The sequence below is a fragment of the Eretmochelys imbricata genome, chromosome 3, assembly GCF_965152235.1.
Source record: "Eretmochelys imbricata isolate rEreImb1 chromosome 3, rEreImb1.hap1, whole genome shotgun sequence".
NCBI classification, from domain to species: Eukaryota; Metazoa; Chordata; order Testudines; family Cheloniidae; genus Eretmochelys; species Eretmochelys imbricata.
In genome coordinates, this window is record NC_135574.1 from 98,660,549 (window position 1) to 98,687,037 (window position 26,489).

At 41.2% G+C, this 26,489-nt stretch overlaps 1 protein-coding gene across 1 annotated transcript in view; it reads left to right on the top strand.

The window, feature by feature from the left end:
• LAMA2 (laminin subunit alpha 2) overlaps positions 1-26,489 on the top strand; it is a 340,783-nt gene that overhangs the window by 78,573 nt on the left and 235,721 nt on the right. Inside the window, exons 11-12 of the mRNA XM_077812149.1 lie at positions 67-207; positions 1,687-1,860. Of these exons, the coding sequence (XP_077668275.1) occupies positions 67-207; positions 1,687-1,860 (315 nt within the window). The remainder of the gene's footprint in view (positions 1-66; positions 208-1,686; positions 1,861-26,489) is intronic.

The following is a 26,489-nucleotide window of genomic DNA, read 5'->3' on the forward strand; positions in this document are numbered from 1 at the left end:
AGCAAGCAAAAAGCCTCTAATTTTAATATGTGATAGATGAAGTAATATTCTAATGTGTATTTCCAGGAAAATGTTGAAGGAGAAAACTGTGATCATTGCAAACCAAGTTTCTTCAACCTGCAGCAAAATAATCCAAGAGGCTGTGAGGAGTGTTTTTGTTCAGGGAAAACAGACGTCTGTATAGACTCTCACTGGACCTACAGCAGTGTAAGAAAAATAATAGTAAACATCATAGCAAAAATATGTCATTGGGTATGCTGTCATTTAAAACATATCTTGTACAACAGATGTTATCCTGAGATCTGCAGGCACATTATATACCATGTAAGTCTTTTCAGATATCCAAAAGGAAAGGATTTTTCACACACAAGAACTGATCTTTCTTTGTTTTCATTGTGAAAATTTCTGAAATCAACATTGTGACTGATATAGAAAGTAACTCCGAAATGTCTGTCAGAGGTGAAGCTGTGTGTGTGAAACAGTCATGGAATATGCAGATGATAAAGTATGAACATGAGGGTAATTCTGAGGTGTCCATAGGGGTGCCTCTTCTCTGGGTATGTAATAAATATCCATATAGACACATACGGGTTAATTAAGAATTTACACTTACAAATACAAAATTTATGTAAGAAATAATATCCTTCATAGCGGCATGTAAACAGTGAGGGTCTTACACCTATGGTGAATTTCTTCTGTCCAATATGTATATAGCATTGAAGCTAAAGGTGGGATGACCCTTCCAATGGTCTTACCTGCAAAAGCACATTGTAGAAAATATTAATTTTTTTGTACAAGCATGCCCTATACTTTCAATAAGGTCTCAAAACCTGGACACCAGTTTCTCTATAAAGGGGCTATAATATAAGTCCATAAATCTAGCTTAGGAAAATCTGTTTAGGTTAAATAGCTACTGTTTTGGCTGTTAGGTATATGGGAACTCTGGGAGTAAAGTGTGCCTGGTGTACTCATTTATATACCAGTATCCAGAAAGCTTTTCCAGCTCACAGCTGAGCCATTTCATAGTTCTGCTGCTATCTAGGCATCTGGAAAACAACCAAAAGCCTTCAGCGTGCTTGTATGTATATTAAGCTCTTCTGTACTGGTTAGTTTCCTGATAGAGGATTTCAGAGATTCAGGGTCTGAGATTTTTGATCATTGCTAGCTGGTGCAGTAGAAGCGACCTTTGAACTTCTAAGATATAGGTCTTTAGAACAATAAACTACATTGTCTATGTCTGAATAATATCTGTTCAGATTTGTTGAACTCTCAATTCAGGCTTCTGTACCATCTGGGACTTATATCACTTACAGAGTATTTGTGTTATGTGACCTACGGTGTGAGCATGAATGGCTCTTATCCAAATATTATTGGGATTGAGCCGGAATTCCCTCCCCATTCTCTGTTAAGCCACTGGGAACAAATATTTACCTATCTCCTAACTTTTTGGCAACCTAAGTGGCTGTTCAGGACACAAAAATCCAAGAGCTGGTATGCACACAGTAGATTAATTTTCCTATGAATATTCTCATGTCACTGAATATGATTCTTCACTGAGATTAATCAAGATCTGAAGCCAAATGAAGCTGCAGAAAAGACAAAAAAACAAAACAGAGAGGCTGGTGGGTGCTCGGACTTTGATATCTTGACTCTCCCTCCAACAGGTATTTTATTCTGTCATTATAGGTAGGAGACATGAGTGGCTGGTATCTGACTGATGTACCTGGTCTCCTTCAAGTTACACCTCAGCAGGACAGTTTTGGTGGACCTCAGCGGCTTAGCATCAGTAATGTGGCTGCCAGAAGAGCGCTGCCGCTGATTTATTACTGGAGTGCACCCAGTCCTTATTTGGGCAACAAAGTAAGTGCAAATGGTCCTTGCCTGTATGCTAATTTAATTTATTGCTAGGGAAAGATATAAGCAATTTTTTTTTAGTTCCTGTTGGAGAGAAGATTAAGTTGGAAAGATGTTTGACCAGCAAAATTGCTTGCTGAAAAGAACTGAATTAGGCATGCGGAGAATCCTTATGGGGCACAAAGCATCAGGGGAAAGCAGAATAAACTAAGTACTTCAATTCTGAGACCTCTTGAGGCCTCTGCTGTCAGGTCTTAGAGAAGCTCAGATAATTTGCAGTGTTATTTCTTGAACGAATTGGCTGGCATATGAATATGTGTTTCAGGTTGTCCTCTTCTCTTTCCATCTTGTCCTTGGATATGAAAGGCTGTTCCCTATCCTGCTTTTCACAGATGAAAAGTGTATATCAGCTGGTGGGAGTTAGGTTACAAAGCTTTAATGCTTGGCATAAACTTGTGTTGGGAACTCTTCCCTGGAACTCAGAAGGTGCTGTACTAAACTTTGTGCCAGTTTCACTGCTCATCTTTATTCAGATCCACTCACCTGCTCCCCACCCCTCACACACAAACACAAAGATATATCAACATATTAGTATCTGCCCTCTGAAGATTACTGCATTACATTACTTTTAAAATCTTTGAAGATCTCCCTGGCTGCCTTGGTGGTCGGAGTATCAGGCTTACTATCCACAGACTCTGTTATCACAGGTGGTGTGCTCTTAAAATGAATTTTCTGTCAGGCTTTGGAATTGGGGACTATGTTCAGAACTTAAGCTTTTTTCTGATTATGGTGAAGTATATGAAACTATGGTGTGCTTTAGCACATTTTCCATTCTAGTCTCTTCAGGCTCGTCCGCCTAGTTTTTTCCTGTTGGCTGGAAATCAACATGACAGAAGGTAAGTGAGCATGTGAAGATTAAACAGCATCATTTCTAAAGAATGTGGGCATCCTGTTCATGGCTATAAGATGCTTAAAGATAGATAGCCAAGCCCATTCAGCTGGGGTAAGGGAAGTTTTTTATAGCTTCCATACAGTGAACTTTTCCTGTGCTCCGGTAGAAACTTTGCACAGACAAACTTCTTTCTTTTCCATTTGGTGAACAAAATAATGGGAAGAGTGTGTGCAAATTGTCTGAACCTGGAAGACATTTTTTCAGTGTAATTTGAAGGTCCTTTGTGGTTTACTGTCAGGCATTTCTGTATGAATGAAACAATTTGCCTTAATAACTGAACCATATAAATTTTTGATACTACAATAATACTGAAAGCACTCACAAATTACCACAGTACATCTTAACTGTCATGTTACATCATGTAAATTATAGTCATGATGACATGCTTAGCTTGGATGATTTAGTGTATTGCTATGGAAATGGAGTATTGCAGGTTCTTATTTGTAAACTCAATAAAACATCTCTCTAAATAGCTGAAACTGGATTAAACCAGCCCTTCTCGACTATGACTGCTAGCTGTGTTACAAGTATAATAATTGCTGTTTTATGGTAGGTGTGCTTACCTAAGAATGTCTGCCTTAAAAGTACGCAGAGAAAGCTTTTAAGAAGTTTTATATCGAGACATTTTTTAGTGTAATCCATAACTCTGGAGTCCAATGCCCTTTCTTTCTATCTCTACCCATTTCACTAGAATGTTGTCTCTAAAAATAAATTTGAGTAAAACATGGGGACAACTGTCCCTCTATATTGAGAGACCCCAGTTTTCAAACATAGCCCAAAACCTTTGTTTGAAAGGCTTCTTTTAACATAAGGCTGGCATGTGATGCATATGTCTCCACAATGTTGATTGCCATATATATTCTATCTGCATGTTTTCGATCCACCTACAAGTGCTGCTTTCACATGATACAAGTGTTGTAAAATGGGATGATACTGAGTTTGTAACCCTGAGCTTTGCTTAAGAATGAATGACACTGGAGTTAAATGAGGTTGTTCTGTGGCAAATTCTGGTTTCTCTAAAAAGGTTGCGCTACAAAGTGAGTAACGGGAGGCTGTAGGTAATGCTTTTAGGACTGGTTTCAGAGCAGCAGCCGTGTTAGCCTGTATTCGCAAAAAGAAGAGGAGTACTTGTGGCACCTTAGAGACTAACCAATTTATTTGAGCATAAGCTTTCGTGAACTACAGCTCACTTCATTGGATGCATTCAGTGGAAAATACAGTGGGGAGATTTATATACACAGAGAACATGAAACAATGGGTGTTACCATACACACTGTAACAAGAGTGATCAGGTAAGGTGAGCTATTACCAGCAGGAGAGATAGTAATAGCTCACCTTACATGATCACTCTCGTTACAGTGTGTATGGTAACACCCATTGTTTCATGTTCTATATGTATATAAATCTCCGCACTGTATTTTCCACGGCATGCATCCGATGAAGTGAGCTGTAGCTCACGAAAGCTTATGCTCAAAATAAATTTGTTAATCTCTAAGGTGCCACAAGTACACCTGCTCTTAGGACTCTTGTTTATGTGAAAGCGACTGTATGACTATGGGACAAGAAAGCAAGAAAATGAATGTAACATCTCAATTGTTGTTGTTGTTTTTTAGAAAAACAAGAACAACAACAAAGTACTACTGTACTACTAGCAACATGTCAGAAGTTAGGTGAAATTTTACGAAATTAAAAATATAAAATACATGCAGCTCTTGTGTTATCTCAAATGCAGATTTTAATATTTTTTTAAACAAAGGTTAGTTTTCAGATGCTTGTTTTAGCCTATATTGGTTTAAAATGAAAATTTGAAGGCGTGGTGTGTTCATCAGATGGAAGGCTGTTATTTGGATAATTCTGGAGCAATATAATTTTGTAAACTTCTGAATTATTTTATTAGGAAGAAATTTTTTGCTGGGCTACTATTAAGATTTAACAGGGATCATGTAATAGCTTTTCCGTATATTTTATGGCTGCCAATTTAATTCTGGCCTGAGGCAGTCATAAGTACTTGGTAACACAATACTCTGTAAGGGTATGTCTACACTGCAGTTAAAAACCTGGGGCTGGCCTGTGCCCGCGGACTCTCACTTGTGGGGCTTCGGCTAAGGGGCTGTTTAACTGTGGAATGTAGACATTCCGGCTGGGGCTTCAGCCTGAGCTTTAGGACTCTCCCACCACACAGGGTCCTAGAGTCTTGGCTCCAGCCCAAGCCCCAACATCTATACTGCAATTAAACAGCCCCTTGTCCCAAGCCCCATGAGCCTGAGTCAGCTGGCATGGGCCAGCCCCAGGTTTTTAACTGCAGTGTAGCCATACCCTTAGAGATTCTGCAGAGTGAAGAAGAAGCTTTTGTTCTATTAAACAGAACATTTGAAAGCCCCTGTTTGGTAAAATGGCCTTTTTAACAATCACTTCCACTAGGAATTTATTTTTGATGATCTTTAAAAGAAAAGGGAATATGTTAATATAATGTCAGCATTCTGTCTTAAAGCTCCAAGAGCCAAACATTTGAATTAAGGCTAAAATTTCATCCATAACTCTTTCCACTGTGCATAGGTATTATCCTTCTGTGTAGGCCCCCAAAGAAGGGCTGCTTTAATGTCCCATACGATCTGTATCAGCAGGGCAGCACAAGGTGAGTGAAGGGCATATTTTTAGCCTTACTTAGTTTTATTCCTTCAGTAGTTTTAATCTTTAGGGCGAATCTTTAGAATGTTTGCACCTAAAGGTGTTCCTGAAAAAATAATGTGCAGCTTACGCCAAGGAACTTGCCCACACAAACGGACAATTGCACATGGACAAATACCCATTTACATGGGCAACGATCTGATTGTTTGCACGTGTGTTGCCATGTATAAAATAACATCACCATAAAAATGCTATAACTTTAAGACCCTGTGCTGCTTGGTATTATTATGCAGCAATGGGAGTTTAGGCTTTGAAAAGAACTGCAGGTACAGCTTCGTGAGTGCTGTAAATTAGTACATCACCATGATTTCAGGAAAAACAAAAATAGCATAAGTGTCTTACTGCTCTGTGTATAACAGGACTTTGTGCTCTCTTTATTTCCTTCCATTTGTGCTCATTTTTGGTGCAGTTCTGGTCCAAGAGACAGAATCATGCAAAAGAAATTACAGAATACAGATCGCACAGAAAAAAAACCATAAAGTAGCGTAAATAATACAATGATGGCCTGAAACAGAAATGCCAAGATCAATTGTCCTAAATTATTAATGCATCCAGACCGTCAAAACTCCATCTAGTATTCACATGGTTTAGCTTTAGATAGCAAAAATTGGAGACTGTTTCTAGATCATCAGACACGATAGCTGCAATTTGATACCAAAATATGAAAACATTTTGGCTTGTTTTCACTGCAAGCCTGGGAAAGGAAAGCATTCTCTGCTTAATACTTCCTGATGGTTGAGATGACAGACAAAGTGCTATTGTAAAAAGAACAGGAGTACTTGTGGCACCTTAGAGACTAACAAATTTATTAGAGCATAAGCTTTTGTGAGCTACAGCTCACTTCATCGGATGCATACATGAACTGAGCTGTAGCTCACGAAAGCTTATGCTCTAATAAATTTGTTAGTCTATAAGGTGCCACAAGTACTCCTTTTCTTTTTACGGATACAGACTAACACAGCTGCTACTCTGAAAAGTGCTATTGGAAGCTAATTTTTGGATAACCTTTTCTTTCGAGAGCTGCTGGCACTTCTTGGAAAACCTTAAATGTTAACAAATAACATTGATAGCACTACTGTATGTCATAACTGACCTAGTGAATTTTGCTCAATTATTTATAACTCTAGCTGCACTGAGATATAGATAGATAGATACACACACATACAACACCCTTTTAAGTTTGTTTGTTTGTTTGTTTATTTATTTATTTTGAGCTAATCAATTCTGATGGATAAAATGTCATATATTTAATTAAATGGAAGTAAAATCAAATGGGTGTCCAGTAAGGTGGATAAAATTGAATTGTTATGTTTCAAATCACATATTTTACTTTTTTTTTTAATTTAGATTTGTTTAAAATTAAAATTTGAATTTACAACTGTGCCCCAAGAACCTCTTAACGCCAGCTGGCGCAAAGGGGTGCAGAGGGGTTACAGGGAATTCCTGAGTCTGGTATATACATAGAATCATAGAAATGTAACACTGGAAGAGACCTCGATAGGTCATCTAGTCCAGTCCCCTCCACTGAGGCCAGATGAAGTGTTATCTAGACCATCCCTGCCAGATGTTTGTCTAACCTATTCTTAAAAATCTCCAATAATGGAGATTCCACAATCTCCATAGGTAATTTGTTGCAACTTTTTACTATGCTGATACTTAGGAAGTTTTTCCTAATGTCTAGCCTAAATCTCCCTTGCTGCAATTTAAGTCTATTACTACTTGCCCTGTCCTCAGTGGTTAGGGAAAAAACAATCACCCTTGTCTTTGTAAAACCCTTTTACATCCTTGAAGACTGTTATCATGTCCCCCCCTCAGTCTTCTCTTGTCTAGACGAAACAAACACAGTATTTTCAGTCTTTCTTCATAGGTCATGTTTTCTAGACTTAATTTTTGTTATTCTGCTCTGAACTTTCTCCAGTTTGTCCACAACTATCCCCAGGTGTAGTGCCCAGAGCTGGACACAGTACTCCAGTACATTCTAGTTCCCCAAAGAATGTCATATGAAGTCTCAAAAGCTGGTGTCAAATTGGTCATCAGCATCACTGTGTAAGGAAATACATATAGATGCTGAAAATTATATTCTTAAGATCTCGGTCTAGGGACTGGTTGCCAGCAAAGGTGAAAAACAAATTTCTGTCAGACAAGAAATATTTATCTATTTGGCTGTTTACATGTCAATGAAATATTGTATGGTTCACCCAAAAATCAAGGAACCCAACCTCACATAGGACTAATAGTAAATAATAATGGTGTGATTCTTCCAGAAGTTATCCAAGCATTCACCTAGCATTTAGCATCTTCAATATTCCTGGAAGAAAATATGATAGGCTTTTGAGATCTCAGCACTGAAAACTGGAGTTTTCTGATTGACTGAAAAATGGCAATTCCTTTCCTGGACTAATAAACAACTTTCTGTGTGAAATGTTAAGAAACAAATGCCAGTCAGAGCTGATAGAAAAGCAACAGACCAACAGGGAACTTGAAAAAACAATGAGGAGTCCTTGTGGCACCTTAGAGATTAACACATTTATTTGGGCATAAGCTTTTCTGGGCTAAAACCCACTTCATCAGATGCATGGAGTGAAAAATACAGTAAGCAGTATATATACTACAGCACATGAAAAGATGGGAGTTGCCTTACTAAGTGGGGGGTCAGTGCTAACGAGGCCAATTCAGTTAAGGTGGAAGTGGCCTATTCTCAACAGTTGACAAGAAATCGTGAATATCAGAGGGAAAATTACTTTTGTAGTGCTAACGAGGCCAGTGCAATCAAGGTGGACGTTGCCTATTCCCAACAATTGACAAGAAGGTGTGAATATCAGCAGAGGGAAAATTATTTTTTGTAGTGATCTATCTACTCCCAGTCTTTATTTAGGCCTAATTTGGTCATGTCCAGTTTTCAAATTAATTCCAGTTCTGCAGTTTCTCGTTGAAGTCTGTTTTTGAAGCTTCTTGTTGAAGAATTGCCACTTTTAAGTCTGTTATTGAGTGTCCAGGGAGATTGAAGTGCTCTCCTACTGGTTTTTGAATGTTACAATTTTTGATGTCTTATTTGTGTCCATTTATTCTTTTGTGTAGAGACTGTCTGGTTTGGCTAATGCAAATGGCAGAGGGACATTGCTGGCATATATCACATTGGTAGATGTGCAGGTGAACGTACCCCTGATGGCATGGCTGATGTGATTAGGTCCTATGATGGTGTCCCCTGAATAGATATGTGGACACAGTTGGCAACAGGTTTTGTTGCAAGGATAGGTTCCTGGGTTAGTGGTTCTGTTGTGTGGTGCGTGGTTGCGGGTGAGTATTTGCTTCAAGTTGGGGGGCTGTCTGTAAGCAAGGACTGGCCTGCCTCCCAAGGTCTGGGAGAGTGAGGGATCATCCTTCACGATAGGTTGTAGATCCTTGATGTTGCGCTGGAGAGGTTTTAGTTGGGGGCTGAAGGTGATGGCTAGTGGCGTTCTCTTCTTATCTTTGTTGGGCCTGTCCTGTAGTAGGTGACTTCTGGCTCTGTCAATCTGTTTCTTCACTTCACCAGGTGGGTATTGTAGTTGTGAGAATGCTTGATAGAGATCCTGTAAGTGTTTGTCTCTGTCTGAGGGATTGGAGCAAATGCGGTTGTATCGTAGAGCTTGGCTGTAGACAATGGATCGTGTGGTGTGGTCTGGATGAAAGCTGGAGGTATATAGGTAACTATAGTGGTCAGTAGGTTTCCAGTATAGGGTAGTGTTTATATGACCATCACTTATTTGCACTGTAGTTTCCAGGAAGTGGATCTCTTGTGTGGACTGGTCCAGGCTGAGGTTGATGGTGGGCTGGAAATTGTTGAAATCATGGTGGAATTCCTCAAGGGCTTCTTTTCCATGGGTCCAGATGATGATGTTGTTGTCAGTGTAGCGCAAGTAGAGTAGGGGCTCTAGGGAACAAGAGCTGAGGAAGCGTTGTTCTAAGTCAACCATAAAAATTTTGGCATACTGTGGGGCCATGCGGGTACCCATAGCAGTGCTGATGACTTGAAGGTATACATTGTCCCCAAATCTGAAATAGTTGTGGGTGAGGACAAAGTCACAAAGTTCATCCACCAGTTTTGCCGTGATATTATCAGGGATACTGTTCCTGACATCTTGTAGTCCGTCTTTGTGTGGAATGTTGGTGTAGAGGGCTTCTACATCCATAGTGGCCAGGATGGTGTTTTCAGGAAGATCACCGATGGATTGTAGTTTCCTCAGGAAGTCAGTGGTGTCTCGAAGATAGCTAGGAGTGCTGATAGTGTAGGGACTGTGGAGAGAGTCCACATAGCCAGACAGTCCTGCTGTCAGGGTGCCAATGCCTGACATGATGGGGCGTCCAGGATTCCCAGGTTTATGGATCATGGGTAGCAGATAGAATACTCTTGGTCGGGGCTCTACGGGTGTCTGTGTAGATTTGTTTCTGTGCTTCTTCAGGGAGTTTCTTGAGCAGATGGTGCAGTTTCTTTTGGTGACCCACAGTGGGATCATAGGGTAATGCCTGTAGAATGTGGTGTCAGAGAGTTGCTAGCAGCCTCTCACTCAGATTCTGACCTATTCATGATGACTACAGCACCTCCTTTGTCAGCCTTTTTGGTTATGTCAGAGTTGTTTCTGAGGCTGTGGATGGGATTGTGTTCTGCACGGCTGAGGTTATGGGGCAAGTGATGCTGCTTTTCCACAATTTCAGCCCATGCACGTCAGCGGAAGCACTCTATGTATAAATCCAGTCTGTTGTTTCGACCTTCAGGAGGAGTCCACGCAGAATCCTTCTTTTTGTAGCATTGGTAGGAAGGCTTCTGTGGGATAGTGTGCTGTTTGGTGGTGTGTTGGAAATATTCCTTGAGTTGGAGATGGTGAAAGTAGGATTCTAGGTCACCACAGAACTGTATCATGTTCATGGAGGTGGTGGGGCAGAAGGAGAGGCCCCGAGATAGGACAGACTCTTCAGCCGGACTAAGAGTATAGCTGGATAGATTAACAATATTGTTGGGTGAGTTAAGAGTAACATTGTTATGGCCCCTTGTGGCATGTAGGAGTTTAGATAGCTTAGTGTCCTTTTTCCTCTGTAGAGAAGCAAAGGGTGTGTTGTAAATGTCTAGTTTTTGTAAAATCCAGCCACGAGGAAGTTTGTGTGGAAGGTTGGTTTTTTATGAGAGTCTCCAGTTTTAAGAGCGCATTCTTGATCTTTTCCTGTTTGCTGTAGAGGATGTTGATCAGGTGGTTCCGCAGTTTCTTTGAGAGTGTGTGGCACAACCTGTCACCATCGTCTGTGTGGTATGTTGATTGTAATGGATTTTTTACGTTCACTCCTTTTGGTATGATGTCCAGCTGTTTGTTTGCATTTGGAAAGGAAAATGTCATCTGTCTGTATCTGCACGAGTTTTTTCATGAAGTTGATAGTGTGTATTTAAATTGTTTTCTTTTACAATTTTAAAAGTAAAAACAACAAAAATTTCTAATAACATGAATTACTTATGCTTTGATCTGATCATCTAACATCTGACTAGAATATTGTGTCTTTTAAAAGCCCCAGGCCCTCGTCTCCTCTACTCTATCATTACCTGCTGCAAAAGATTTCTGAATGAGTCCATACTGCTTGGTTAATCCCTGGAATGCAAGCTGAGCTGCATTCCCTTAGGTTCTCATTAGCTTTGACTACCATATTTTGATCCTCAACAGGATAGTAAGGTGGGGACAAAGATTTTGTTTTTCAGAGAGATAATTCAACTAATGAGAGCAAATTTCTTTAGAAAGGAAACCTCAGTGGAGATTTTAAATATGCAATAAGTCTCTTGACTTTTTTTAAAGTTCTGTTTATTTCCATGGGCCCAAGAGATGAAAGAGTTAAAACCAGACATTCAGCAGATTGAAATGGGAGTAATATGATAGAACCCCAATTTGAAATGTGATGAATTATTAAACAAGCAGTTTGTTGGGTGATTGAATATTACCTGCAAAGTACTGCTCATCTCCGAATCCTTGAGGCACATCCAAAGCTAACGGAATTGAGCCAATTAGACTGACTGTCTCTTCAATGAGTTGTGACCTATCAATGGTAATAGCTTATTATGATGATAAATGAACCCATCTCTCAAACTGAAGCCTGAGTACACAGTTCAGCAGTTTCCTTGAAACATGGGGCCATTACCTCTCAACTTCAGATCGACAGGAGCGACAGCAATGAGAACAGATAGCATGCATGAATAGACACAGATGATTGTTTTACCCAAATGAATATATTTACAGTTATTTTTGGTGAAACTGTTTTTTTTTTAATATGGACCTGTCTGAGCATTCCCTGTTTTCACTGGAAATATATATAGCATTTCTCACAACATATGAAGAACACCACTCTCCATCTCCTGAGATGGCTGGATGAATTTCTGATTGGTATCTACATGCCTTTTCAATCAGCAGGGTTTCAGAGGCATTGCTATATGGCAGAATATCTTTTCTGACTGAAAAGTTTGCTTTATTTGTTTAGTCCTATTAGCCCTTATACTTATTGTGCCAGAAGTAGTCCACTTTGGGGGGAAAAAGAAGAAGGAGCAGCAGGAGAGTTGTAACATCAATAAACTTTCGTTTTTTCATTAATTTATTCTTGCCATAAAGAAGTTTTTTGAAACTTTCAAGTGAAATATCATGAAGCATTTGAGAGTTTTCTGGAAGAATTTTATTTATTTAGTTAGTTAGTTGTGAAGAAGGGACATTTATGTAAGAACAGAGTGTGTTTACAATAGTTTACTTTCTGCATTAATTTGCTCATATTTTGCGTAAGAATTCAGTTTTATTAAAACGGCGGTGCCAGAGGCACACAGAGTACGTTCATAAGAACATAAGAAGAAAAGGAGTACTTGTGGCACCTTAGAGACTAACCAGTTTATTTGAGCATAAGCTTTCGTGAGCTACAGCTCGCTTCATCGGATGCATCGATGGATGAAGTGAGCTGTAGCTCACGAAAGCTTATGCTCAAATAAATTGGTTAGTCTCTAAGGTGCCACAAGTACTCCTTTTCTTTTTGCGAATACAGATTGATACGGCTGTTACTCTGAAAGAACATAAGAGTGGCCATACTGGGTCAGACCAATAGTCCATCTAGCCCAGTATCCTGTCTTCCGACAGTGGCCACTGCCAGATGCTTCAGAGAGAATGAACAGAACAGGGCAATTATCAAGTCATCCATCCCCTGTCATCTAGTGTCAGGAAAGATGACTGATTGGCAGCCACCAAACTGCACTTCTTTTATCCACCAGATAGTTACTTTGACCTGGAGTGACCACCTTCTTGAATGAAAGTGTAGTTCAGTCTCCAGAGCGAGTCTGTCAATTGTGTATATAGGGTGTGACAGTCTTTAATTATATTATCACATGCTACTCTCAAATAATACAATTCATATCAAAATATCTCCTGCAGAGCCCTGTATCATTCAAATGCACACTTTACTGTGTATTTAATGAGGCAGGACTCCTACAATTACATCTACATTTTTGGATTGCAGAATTGCACAGCATGTCTGCAGAGGTATTAGTAGATGTGGAGAGTACTCTCTGCAATTCATCCACCAACTTTGCATCTTCCACCCTAAAGAACTCCATGGTAGCAATTATCACTTAATCTTCTTCTGGTTACTCCAAGGTCATATGATCAAAGTTAGTTTCTTTCTTCCTTCCTTCCTTCCTTTTTTCCTTTCTTTCGGATTATATTTTATCTAGAACTAAACACAGCTGTACATTTTAATGTTAGTCATTTTAGTACAATACATAAAAATGTGAGGAAATTGGTCAATATTTTTTTGTCCATGGCTTTGGAAACAAGATTTCCTAATTACCAAGCCTATGCAACCAAAATTAATAACATTAATTGGCTAAAACTACTTTATTTAACTTATGCCATAGGTCTGAGACAACAGATGCCTTTAAAGCTAATCAAATACATAGACACGATGATATTGGTCAGCTGTGTCTTCTTATTTAAATGTTTCAGTTAATGTTGTTTAGTCTGCTGCAATTGAAAATCCTCTCTGGAAAGAAAGTTTATACTGCATTGCTCCTTGAGGTCTTTTGTGACGTGAAGTGCAGTTCAGTTAACTCTTCATTGTTTTTTTCAGAGTAACAGACGTGTTAGTCTGTATTCTCAAAAAGAACAGGAGTACTTGTGGCACCTTAAAGACTAACCAATTTATTTGAGCATAAGCTTTCTTGAGCTACAGCTCACTTCATCGGATGCATCTGTAGCTCATGAAAGCTTATGCTCAAATAAATTGGTTAGTCTCTAAGGTGCCACAAGTACTCCTTTTCTTATTTTTTTTTTTTTGTATATTGATATAAGATATATGCAGAGTTCAGGCAGAAATACAAAAAAATCCCATCCTGTGTAGCATTCTTCTTTTGTGTCTTTCATAGTATGTTGTGCAATCACATTTTTCTTAGACTGATGTAAGTAACATATATGTGTGTATTTATATAAATGTAAGTTACATCTGTCTAAGAAAAATATGATTGCATAACACACCATTAGAGACAAAAGAGGAACATGACACAAAATGGGATTGTAATTTTTTTAACCGTGGAAACTTACAAATATAAAATAGGAAGGACCCAGGTGCCACTAGTTCCTGTTGTGAATGTACTTTATGCTTATGCATTAGAATTGGTTGGGGTTTTCCCATCCGAATGTTTCCATGCAAAATTCTAATTTTGCCAACCATTGGGAAAATCAAAATGAAATTTTTTGTTTCAGGTTTGGTCAACCTGAAATGAAATATTCTGTTTGTTGAACTGAATCAAAACATTTAGTTTCAGGTCAGTTTGACTTTTATCTGTGTCTGCCTGAGCTGCTGCAGTGCATTATGGGAGTTGTAGTTGAGATGCCTCATGCCCCCACTCTTGTCTGAGGATTGAAAGGGGGCTCTGAAGGAGTAGAGAAGGTGCAATATTTAGTGACAGAAACACCAGCCCACAATCCTTGTTCTCATCCCCCAGTAAAGATTTGTTGCAGTGGGCACAGCCCAGGAGCAACCTCCTAGTGGATGGTCAGACCCACAATGCGTCAGGCCTCCCTAGACTCCCATGTAACAAAAAGCCCAGTCAAGGATCTGCAAATTGCATTGGTCAGTGAGACAAGCATCAACCCAAAATCTGTAGACCCTTCCCAAAATTTGGGGGTCAGGAAGAGGGATACAGCTCAGCAGCCCTATCAAGACTCCTATAAGCAGATGGTCAGTCACACAGTGTATCCTGGCTTAGCCCCATTCCAAACCCAAATGTATTAGCAGTTTACCTTCTGTGACATGCAGAACAACTGAGCCAATCATATGCTTTTCTTGAAATGATGGTCCCTATTGTATTCCACTGAGGGTTATATGCATGAACCTGGAGTCAGAGCTTTTCAAAGTAGTAGTGTCTGTTGGTTCCTGCATGCACCCTTGTGCCACCATTCTAGCTCTGGTTCTAAATCTGGTTCCAACCGTGGAGCATGTACCATTGATGCCAGGGAGGATCAAATTGGCCCTCAGGCCTCATGAACTCTTTGCCTTGGAGGTAAGGTCTCCACCTCTTCAGGGGGATGCTCTCCTACATTGTACTTACCTTGTTTGGGTTGTGTTCACACCCACTCCCCTACAACTTCTGTGGTTCTGCCGGTACTGCCATTTAAACTGGGATCTGACTTCTCGGCAACAGAGGACTTGAATGGAGTGCAGGGTCCACCCCTCCTGTGCTGTTGATATGGCTATTCGAAGATTCCACCAATTCAGTGGCAGTACCCTCCTTTTCCTCAGCAAAAGAATGATTGATACCCCACTCCTAGGGGTCCTCTGCAGCAACCATCGGATCCAACTTGTTGGCTGTCCTGGGGGTCCTGGCCTCAGTATCCACCTTAGGAACCTTTCTGCTCAGCTCGGGAGGGCTCCCCCATCTCACCTGTTCAACTGTCATTGAGTAGGCTTTTAGAACCGGTATTGGTGGAAGATGGTTTAATGTTTCCTCCCTCGCCAGTGACCTACAGTTGTAAGTACACACAGCAAACGTTGTCCTTTTCCATGTTGGCCTAGCACCTGACATTTTTAGCAACCTCTCGTTGCTCAATTTCTGCTCCACTACTGTAGAATGGTTCGATGATGCGCAGGGAACTAAGACCCATTTACTCGTGTTGTTTTAGCTGTTAACTTCAAGCCATCCCACTGGCTAGGCGGGCAGGCATGCATACCTCCTCAAGCTTAGCTAGCCTTCAACCTCTAAGGAGAAGGAAAAGCACTCTTTCCTCTGAGGGAGCAAGTCCGAAGCACAATACACCAGATGAAGAAGGGAAAAAGCTCCAGGAAAAGATGGAATAACATCAGAAATTATTTCTGCAGGAGGTGAAAAACTTTGGAAGGCCCTCGCTTTAAGGTTTAGTCGATATCTTGAAGAAGGAAAAATACCATCAAGCTGGAAGGAGTCGAATACCATCTTGCTGCACAAGAAGGACGATGGAGAAAATCTTAAGAACTACCACCCTATATGCCTGCTTTTTCACATCTACAAGCTTTTTACAAAAGTGATAATGAACCGACTCTTACAGATGAACAACAGCCAAGAGAGCAGGCAGGGTTTTAAAGAAATTTCAGCACGATCGACCATATATTTACCCTCAGCCAGCTCCTAAAAAAGGCGAGGGAATACAAACTCCTGCTGTGCATTGCTTTCATCAACTATGAAAAGGCCTTTGATAGCACCAAGTTTAACGCAATATTAAAGGCGCTCGCAGAGCAGGGCATTAACATGCAGTACATCAGTTTGTTGAAGGAAGCAAATACTGGATGTACAACAGACACTGCTCTCCTCGAAATTCCCCTCCACATCCCAATTGAGAAAGACGTAAAACAAGGAGATACACTTTCACCGAAACTATTCACTGCCTGCCTCGAAATAGTTATGAACAAGATCAATTGGAGGAGTGGTGTCAACATAAATGGAGAACGATTATTCCATCTCAGATTCACGGACGACATCGTACTAATTGCGCAAAGCACCAACCAACTGCAGAGCATGCTATGAAGACTTGACAAGAAAAGCAGTCAGGTCGGCCTGAAAATGAACCGCTGCAAAACGAAATACATGCGATCAGACGTCTTACAAAAAGCCTGAATAACGGTAACAGGAGAAGAAATTGAAGAAGTGGAAAAGTATATATATTTGGGCCAAGAAGTTAATATGCACCAAGACCTGAACAGAGAACTCTCGCAAAGGATTCGGTCAGGATGGTGTGCATTTAATTCCATCAAGGACGTCCTCAAAGGAAAAATTGACAAGACCACATGTACAAATATCTTCAATTCAACAGTGTTGCCAGCCATGCTGTATGGCAGTGAAACTTGGGCACTGACGAAGAGAGAAGAACAGCAGCTGTCGGTAGCTGAAAGGGCAATGGAACAACTATGTTGGGAATTTCCCTTCTGGATCATGAATGAATGTGATGAATGAAATGATCAGAGAACGCAGCAGTGTGAAAGATATTATCGTGGAAAGCAGACATAACAAGATGCGATGGGCAGGCCACACAGCATGGCTCATGGACAATAGGTGGACTGCAATCATTGCTGAGTGGTACCCGCGAGAACAGAAAAGACCACCCGGTTGGCTTCCAAGAAGATGGGAAGATGACATTGTTAAACATTTCAGATGAACATGGAGAAGAAAGGCAAGAGTGCAAGAAGAATGGCGGACGTGTTGTGATCGGTGCAGTCTTAACGACAGCTGAAGACTAATTGATCCAGGTGATCCAGGTGATTGGGGGAAGAACTGCTTAGCCTGCCAGAACTGGAGTGGTTCCTTTCCTTGTCCCTGGATGCCACAGTGTCTTCGGCTCCCTCCTCGCTCCCGGATAACTACCGCCAGTTCCAGGACCTATTATGCAGGGTGGCCGAGTACTTCCACATCCCACTGGAAGAGGTACAGGATGAACACAACCAGCTGCTTGACATCTTGTGTGCCTTAGTACTGACCAGAGTGGCTGTACCGATCAACAATGCCTTTCTTCAACAGGTTTTGACTGTCTGGCACACTCCAGCCAATGGCACATCCACCCCCAAGGTGGTAGAGAAGAGGTACTATGTACCTACAAAGGGGTCTGAGTTTCTGTTTTCTCACCTCTCACCCAGTTCCCTTGTCATATAGGTGGCAACAGTATGAGTTCGGCAACAACACCCACGCTCCTCCCCAGAGAACAAAAGGGCAAATGACTGAACCTTCTGGGTCTCAAGGTCTTCTCCTCTGCCAGCCTTCAATTTCTAATCCCAAATTACTTGGCTCTATTCACTAAATACAACTTCCTTACCTATGGCAAGTTAGCAGACAAGCTTCCTCAGCAAGATGGTACCCACTTCCAGGCTATCTTAGAGGAAGGGAAACTGGTCACGAGGACAACACTTCAGGCCATGGTGGATGCGGCAGACACTTCTTTGCACACAGTGGCTATGGGGATTGTCATGAGGAGCGAATCATGACTACATTTGTCAAGTTTCCTAAGAGAAGTCCAGAACACAATAGATGACCTCCCTTTCAATTAGTCTCATCTCTTCGGTCAGAAGATAAATGATTCCCTCCATTCCCTCAAGGACTACAGAACCACTCTACGATTGCTGGGTATCTGCACCCCAGCACCCAAGCACTATGTCTACTGCCTGACACCAATGCAATGATTCAGAGCTCCCTAATTCTTCAATCAGTGGCAAAATGAGCCTCCTCGCACATAACAGGAGACCCCATGGCCACTCCTCCAGGTACATGATCACAGCCTTCAGCATTTCATACTAAGTATTTGCAGAAGCAATATTTCTGAGTGTATCTAGAGAGCCGTCAACCATCTTGCCTCATGCCGCACTCCCAAACCACCCCTTTCGGGGGGCATCTAGCACTCTTCTTATCAGCTTGGAGTGCGATAACAATGGACAAGTGGATCCTGGATATTATTCGACATGGCTGTACAATCAAGTTCATAATGCTACTTGACCCATGTCCCCTGCTCTAGCCCCGCCCCAGGGACCACTCTTATGACAGTATCCTCTCCCTAGAAGTGAACTACCGACTACAAAGGGGAGCAATAGAGCCTGTTCTTATGATCTATCAGAGCTCAGGGTTCTAGTCCACCTATTTCCTAGTTCCCAAAGAAGAGTGAGTAGAGACCAAACTTAGACCTCCATTGTCTCAACCATTTCATACAAAAGTCAAAGTTTCGTATGGTCACTCTAGCAGCCAACATACCTTCACTAGAAAAGGGCATGTGGTTTACAGCTCTCTTACTTTCACACAGATATCCATTATACCCACAGACATTTCTTGAGATTCATGGCAGGCCTTTGACACTTCCAGTACAGGGTTCTACTATTTGGACTTACCACTACTCCATGGATCTTCTCTGTAGTGGTGGCCCACCTTTGCCCGCAAGGGGTCTTTATATTCCCTTATCTTTATGACTAGCTAATAGCAGCGTGATCCAAAGGGAAGGCTTAAGCCTCGACCCGCATGAAAAATCACTTTTAATCCCTACAAGCCATGGGGGCCCACATTAATGCAGTCTTGGCACATGCCTACCTACCAGAGGGCAGGTTCCAGATCCTACAGGAACTGATTACCAAGGTGTTCTCTGCCCCTTCTGTTCTGGCCAGGACTTGCCTTTCCCATCTTGGCCACATGGCGACCTGACAGTACATTACAGCCTTCACTCATTTTTTCTTTGACTGCCTACAACTGTGGCTCCAGAGGGCCTATTCTCCCATGCACCATGGGCTTCCTACTGACAGTTCCCCCCACAAGGTTCTCTCCTCCCTTCAGTGGTGGACAGACCCAGGTCAAGTCTGCACCAGGATACTCTTCCTCCCATTCTCCCCAAGCACAACGATCGTCATGGACACTTCACTCATCAAATGGGGTGCCCATATGGATGAGCATATATCATGGGACTTGGACCACTCTGGAATCCCGGATACACATCAAAATCCTGGAACTTTGGGAGGTGTGGAGAGCATGTAATGCATTTCTTACATCTATTCACTCCCGTCATGTACTTATCACACCACCACCATCATTTACTACATCAACAGATGAGGGGGTATTTGGGATTGGTGCATTACACACAAGATCCTGTTGTGAGTAGCATATCTTCCCAGATCTCAGAACATAACCACAGACTCTCAGCAGGAAATTCATGGCCAATCATGAACTGGCCACAACACCGTGACAGCTGACATTTTCGACCACTGGGAGACTCTGACTAGGGATCTTTTTACTTCCCATGCCAAAAGCAAATGCACCCAGTACTGCTCCTGGGGAGTGGGGGTGGGGCTTGGGGAGGCTCAGCGCCCTTTCCCTAGGAGATGCCCTGGTCATCCACTGGTCAGACCAGATCAATTATACCTTTCCTCCGCTACTGCTCCTGCCACATGTCTTACACAAAATCAGACAGGAGCGAGCGACGATAATTCTGATTGCTCTATTCTGGCCTCATCAGATCTGGTTTTCCCTCCTTCTCCACATGTCGGCACATCCCCTGCTTCTGCTGCCACCTTTCCTGGAGCTTCTCATGCAGCATGGTGGCAGGATCAGGCATCCAGAACTGCAGATGCTTCACCTAAGAGTTTTTGGTTTTTGGATGGGCATCTTCGCTAGAGCGGGAATGATCATCAGCAGTTCAAGACATCCTCTTGAGTAGCAGAAAAGAGTCCATGAGGTGGTCCTATATGGGCAAGTGGAAGCGTTTCACCTCATGGGCCAGTAGAGGGGTTTTGCCCCTGAAGATGTGGACATCCCTCTTCTTCTGGACTACCTCCTGTCCCTGAAGGCATGAGGACTCATGCTCAACTCCATCAAGGTGCACATAGCTGCTCTCAGTGCCTTCCACGCCCCTGTGGAGGGGCACTCTGTGTTTTCGCACCTCTTGACTACCAGGTTTTGGAAGAGCCTTCTCCTGACTTATCCACCCATTGAGCCAATTGCTCCCAAGGACCTCAACCTTGTCCTTTCTGCCTTGATGAATTCACTCTTTGAACCTATGGCCTCCTGCTCCTTGTCTCTCCTTTCCATTAAGGTCGCCTTCCTGGTAGCTATTACTTCCACGAGAAGGGTTGGTGAACTGGAGGCCATGATGCATAATAACAAAGTTTCCCTGCACTTGCATGCCAAGTTTCTGCCAAAGGTTGTTTTCAGACTCAACCAACCCCATACACTTGCCTGTTTTCTTTCTGAACCCTCACACCTCAGTAGACTTTGTCTTTCTGATACTCTGTATTTGTTTTCATGAAATAAAGTGATTCCAATATGCCTTCTGCTATGAATACATCATGCAGCGAATTAACCTGGCCATGGTGTGTCATGCTGCCAATTCCCAACATGAGTGCTTTTGCTTTCCTCTCCTCACCTTTGTGCAGTAAAGTATATCTTTAGCTCATTTTTCAATCTGTGTAGCTTTCATGTTTTGGTATCGTTGGTATGGGTAATCAGTACATACATGCTGCAGGTTTTATTTAGCAGACAACTGTTTTACAGATCTGTGTGAGTCATTGGCACAAAAAATAATCTTTTTTTTTTCAGGAGTGTAATTGAAGGAAATTTCAAAAGTATTTTCCTAAATGCCCACTGTTTTCTCAGAAGACTCTTTGGAAATTGTAAAATATGGGCTAAATTCTCTGACTCTCAATACAGATCTCTCTTACATGTTCTGCACAGGTTTTACTCTTGATATCCCATTAAAATTAGCGATAGTTTTGCATATGGACAGGATATACAGAATGTGCAATTGTGCTCTGTTTTGTAGGAAAGAAAGGACAGTGCTGATCAAAAGAAGAAATTTTACCCATTGTCTGTACATAAATCACCAGGGAGTCTTGAAGTAGAGCTGATAAGCACCAAATTCTTATCAGTGACACCTGTGCAACATTACTAGTTTTCTTCCCCCTTGGTTTCAGTTGAGTTGCATGGTTGCAATAGAGTGCAAAATTTGGCAATGTTCTCCAGATATCCATTGCCTTATAGTCTGTAGAATCCTGTGTGTGTTTTTCTGAAAGGTTCTTTGCAGGAATCTAGAAGACTATTAGGCTTGATGTGCTCCACCTGACACCCAAAATTCCACTGGGGAGAAGCTGTACACTGCCAAAAAAAGCTACACAAAAAATATCAAGCCCTAAACTGTGCTGTATTGCCATACTGTTTCATGTCTTAGGGCCACAATTTTCAAATACCTGAAAACTTAGTCATCTAACTGCATATTTGGGTATCAGCTACTCTTGAAGGCAGTGAAACTCAATGTTCATTTGGATGGCTAACTTCAGTCATCTGTGTTTGAAAATTTAGGTCTGAGGATTCCTCTTCTCACATTATCAATCATCACCCCATAGAAGCAAGTTGTGTATGAGGGCTTAAAATTTCATAAATAATAAAGCAATGCTGTAGTATGTGTGACTGCAGTGTAGTTTTACATCTCACTTGTAGAGCTTTGGGATTGCTAGTATCCCTTTGGGCTACCCTAGAGCATCCTGGGATTTCAAGTTACCACTGCAAGGCAGGGTTTCATCTTCCCTAACTAGGCAGTGAATACCACTTGATAATAAGTGAACATTAATTAATGCTCAAATACAATAGAAGTATTATTGGAATTATTTTTAAAAATCCACATTATTACTCAAAGGAACCATCATAATGAATGCTAGAGTCCATATTGAATTACAATGGAATGCTTATGGAAGGGTATATGATATACATTAGGTATTATAATGGATGTCATTATGGTCAATGTTAATACAATGAATACCAAATTAATTAATATGAAAGGCACACTAAAAATAAAGTATAATCATTAGCTGTGTTGGTAAAGATATGCAGTCTTATCACACAATTATCCAGACACAACAGCTTACCATGCACTTGTTTTGGGTGATCTGAGAACATCAGGAAAATGTCTTTACTTTGAAAGTTGACTTTGCAGTAGGTCAGGAAGTTATAAACCAGTGAACCAGAAATACAGCCAAATGTTCTATGTAAAATATTAAAAATGCTAAGAATGTAGTACTAATACTGCCAAAAGGGCAATATATTCATCTTCCCTTTCTTTGATATGTGAGACAACCTACACAGAAATCCCAGCAAGCTGACAATAGAAATTAAACAAGTAAACATTTTTCTGTTTGTGTGATTTTATGATGATGTTGATTGTGTAAACAAAAATGTGAATTCCCAGTGACTTGGCTTGCCCTTGTAAATATGCCTCTGTAGGACAGTATTAAACATCCTGTTTAGAGCAGAGAACAAAGGTCCCAGAAAACTGGCCCAACTGTTAATATGTATACCTGAAAGTTCTGTGAGCTCTTTGAAGTGCCAAAGATTCTTGTTGTTATTCCTTGAGGCTTATTTTTCATTGGAAGCCATAAAGTCTTCTGTACTTTTTTTTATAATTATTATTAATGTGCCACCAGGACATGAGGAAATTCAGATTGCTTCAGACTCAGGAAACCACAGGCTTGTGACAAAACGAAGTGATACTCAGAATGAGAGTGTTACACATGATCTCATTGAGCTTTTCGTATTTTAGCTGGGATGAGGAAAAAGAGAGGGGTGGGGAAAAATTGTAGAAGCACATTGATTATCAAAGAATCGTTTCACAGTATTTATTTTAGCATCTAAGAGAAGAAAGAAGAAAAAGATGATTTTAGCCACAAAGAACAAAACATTTTCCTTTTTTCCTTGAATGTCTAAGAAACTACAGTTAAAATTCTGCTCTTTGATCTACAGTATGGATCTGTATTAGATATTCTACAGTAGCTTTGAGGGAAGAACTTCCACTGTCATCACTGGGAGTTTTGCTCATGAAACAGGTGCACAACATATAATGTAGATGCACACTGAAGCCAAGAGATTCACACTGCATATCAGAGAAGAAAAATTTGCCATGAGAAAGGGAGTGTAGACTGAAGTCCAAAACTACTCTTGTGAGTATTTTTTCTTGACTCTTAATAAGGGAGAAGCAGGGGTATGTGGTAGGGATTATAGAATAGTGTCGTCTCCGGACATAATGCTTAGTGCAGGAATTACGCACAGGCATTAAAAGGAGAATACGCACATCAGTTCCTGGTGTCAAGTCCTGTGCTCAGAACTGCTTTCTAGGGAACATGTTCGGGGGCCTTAAACAGGGCATTCAAATATTGAAGAAAATGGGGGACTCTGAGGCGCCTGAGGCTGAAAGCCTGTCTCACTGCTTTCTCCCCCCTTTATAATTAATTTTGTATTATTACTGAAAATTGTTTGAGGGTATAGAAAAGATCTTAAGCACAGGAACGGCCCTTTCCCACAAGCCTCAAGAGTACTTTTAAATGTTCTGTTGTCTTGGGAGCAGAGTGTGACTGGCCTTACTGTGGTCCTGCCGGGGAATAAGAGTGGAGCAGGACTCCAGATCCCGCATAGTGCTTCTGGTGGTGCTGCTAGCACAGCTTTTTCATGAGACCGTCTCCTAAGTGGCTGGGTGGGGTCGGATTGGAGAGAGGCAGGCCAGCTGAGCTGAGGTCTAAGAGAAGGGCTGCAGCTCATTAGTTTCCCCTGGGAGTAGGGCAAGGAACTGTGATGCATTTCCTCCCCAGATCTCCTCCTTAGGCAGGACAGCTATGAGCTGGGCATAAAGCTAAGGTTCAGTCTAGCCAGTTTGGGTTTGCTGTATTACATCAGACGCCAGACAGGGAGAAAGGAAAATATTTTTGAGACTATAAATAGTAGAATTCTTTAATGCCTTTATTCTTGTTTTTTCTTAGTGGCTTATTTTTGCCTCCACATGACATTCCCTTCAGTAGCTAATCACATCCCTTGTGTCAGCGATGCCTGAAATCTAGAGGATTTTAGGATTTAATCTGTCTTTTCCTGGATTGGCTTCAAGAAGATTGCAGCATTTTAAAATTCTCTTTGCTTAGGCTCAGAGCAACATCACGCACTAACACACCATCTATTGTTAGGGCATTACACTAGTTCCAGGTCTTAACTTCAGTATGCCCATCACATGCTGCTCTTTGTGCTAAAGCATATCAAAAGCAATGGATCAAGGAGAGAGATTTGAAGTAATATGGGTACCCAGTCTTAAAAATCGCTTAATGGGGTTGAGTGAAGGGAAGTGAAAGGACAGAGCAGGCAAGGTCACAGAAGGATCACTGGTACAGGAACAATCTCATTACTAATAATTTTATTCTTTAAAAGGCCATATTTTGCCTTCTCTTGAATGGATTTGTACAAGGGGAGTAGAGGGCACAGCAGAGTCTGAACAGCTATACCTCTTCTTGTTCTGTGTTGTGGGCAGCTAGATCTTGAACCTTGTGTTCTCTGCAAGATTGGGTTCCCTTAAGGTCATCAGTTATATGAAACATCCTAAAAGAAGTGTATGGCCATTGCCTCAACACTTTTCTGCACCAGCTGGCAGTCTAAGATCAATGCTTGTGGTAGCACGCTGTGTGCCCTTTTAATGAAGTAGCAGTTGCTGCTACTTTGTGCACTGTCCCAAATGCCTTGTGGTATTTTAGTTCTTAACCATGCGCTACATTTGTAACACACTCCCAACATGGTCGTCATGGGATAAGAGGGAAGATCCTTTCATGGATTGAGAACTGGGTAAAAGACAGGGAACAAAGGGTAGGAATAAATGGTAAATTTTCAGAATGGAGAGGGGTAACTAGTGGTGTTCCGCAAGGGTCAGTCCTAGGACCAATCCCATTCAATTTATTCATAAATGATCTGGAGAAAGGGGTAAACAGTGAGGTGGCAAAGTTTGCAGACGATACTAAACTGCTCAAGATAGTTAAGACCAAAGCAGACTGTGAAGAACTTCAAAAAGATCTCACAAAACTAAGTGATTGGGCAACAAAATGGCAAATGAAGTTTAATGTGGATAAATATAAAGTAATGCACATTGGAAAAAATAACTCCAGTTATACATACAATATGATGGGGGCTAATTTAGCTATAACAAATCAGAAGAAAGATCTTGGAGTCATCGTGGATAGTTCTCTGAAGACTTCCACGCAGTGTGTAGTGGCAGTCAAAAAAGCAAACGGGATGTTAGGAATAATTAAAAAAGGGATAGAGAATAAGACGGAGAATATCCTATTGCCCTTATATAAATCCATGGTATGCCCACATCCTGAATACTGTGTACCGATGTGTTCCCTCATTTCAAAAAAGATACACCGGCATTAGAAAAGGTTCAGAAAAGGGCAACTAAAATGATTCGGGGTTTGGAACGGGTCCCATATGAAGAGAAATTAAGGAGGCTAGGACTTTTCATCTTGGAAAAGAGGAGGCTAAGGGGGGATATAATAGAGATATATAAGTTCATGAGTGGTGTGTAGAAAGTGAATAAGGAAAAGTTATTTACTTGTTCCCATAATATAAGAACGAGGGGCCACCAAATGAAATTAATGGGTAGCAGGTTTAAAACAAATAAAAGGAAGTTCTTCACACAGCGCACAGTCAACCTGTGGAAGGCTAGGACTATAACAGGGTTTAAAAGAGGACTGGATAAATTAATGGAGGTTAAGTCCATTAATGGCTATTAGCCAGGATGGGTAAGCAATGATGTCCCTAGCCTCTGTTTGTCAGAGAGTGGAGATGGATGGCAGGAGAGAGATCACTAGATCATTACCTGTTAAGTTCACTGCCTCTGGGGCACCTGGCATTGGCCACTGTCGGTAGACAGAATACTGGGCTGGATGGACCTTTGGTCTGACCCATTATAGCCGTTCTTATGGTATTGGCTTTGAAAGCCACAGTCTAGAAGACCATAGAATGCAGATACACTGAGAGCCATAACTACCACAAATAAACTCAAGAATCCAGATCTTTATCTGGTGTAAACTGTCATTGCTCCATACAAGCCAACGCTGCTACATAGAATTATACTATCTGAAGGCTGGGGCTAAAGTGTCTAAATGCTGTACTGCTAGTGTAACATTGTTGGTCAAATTATAACTCTGAGTAAGTGAGTGA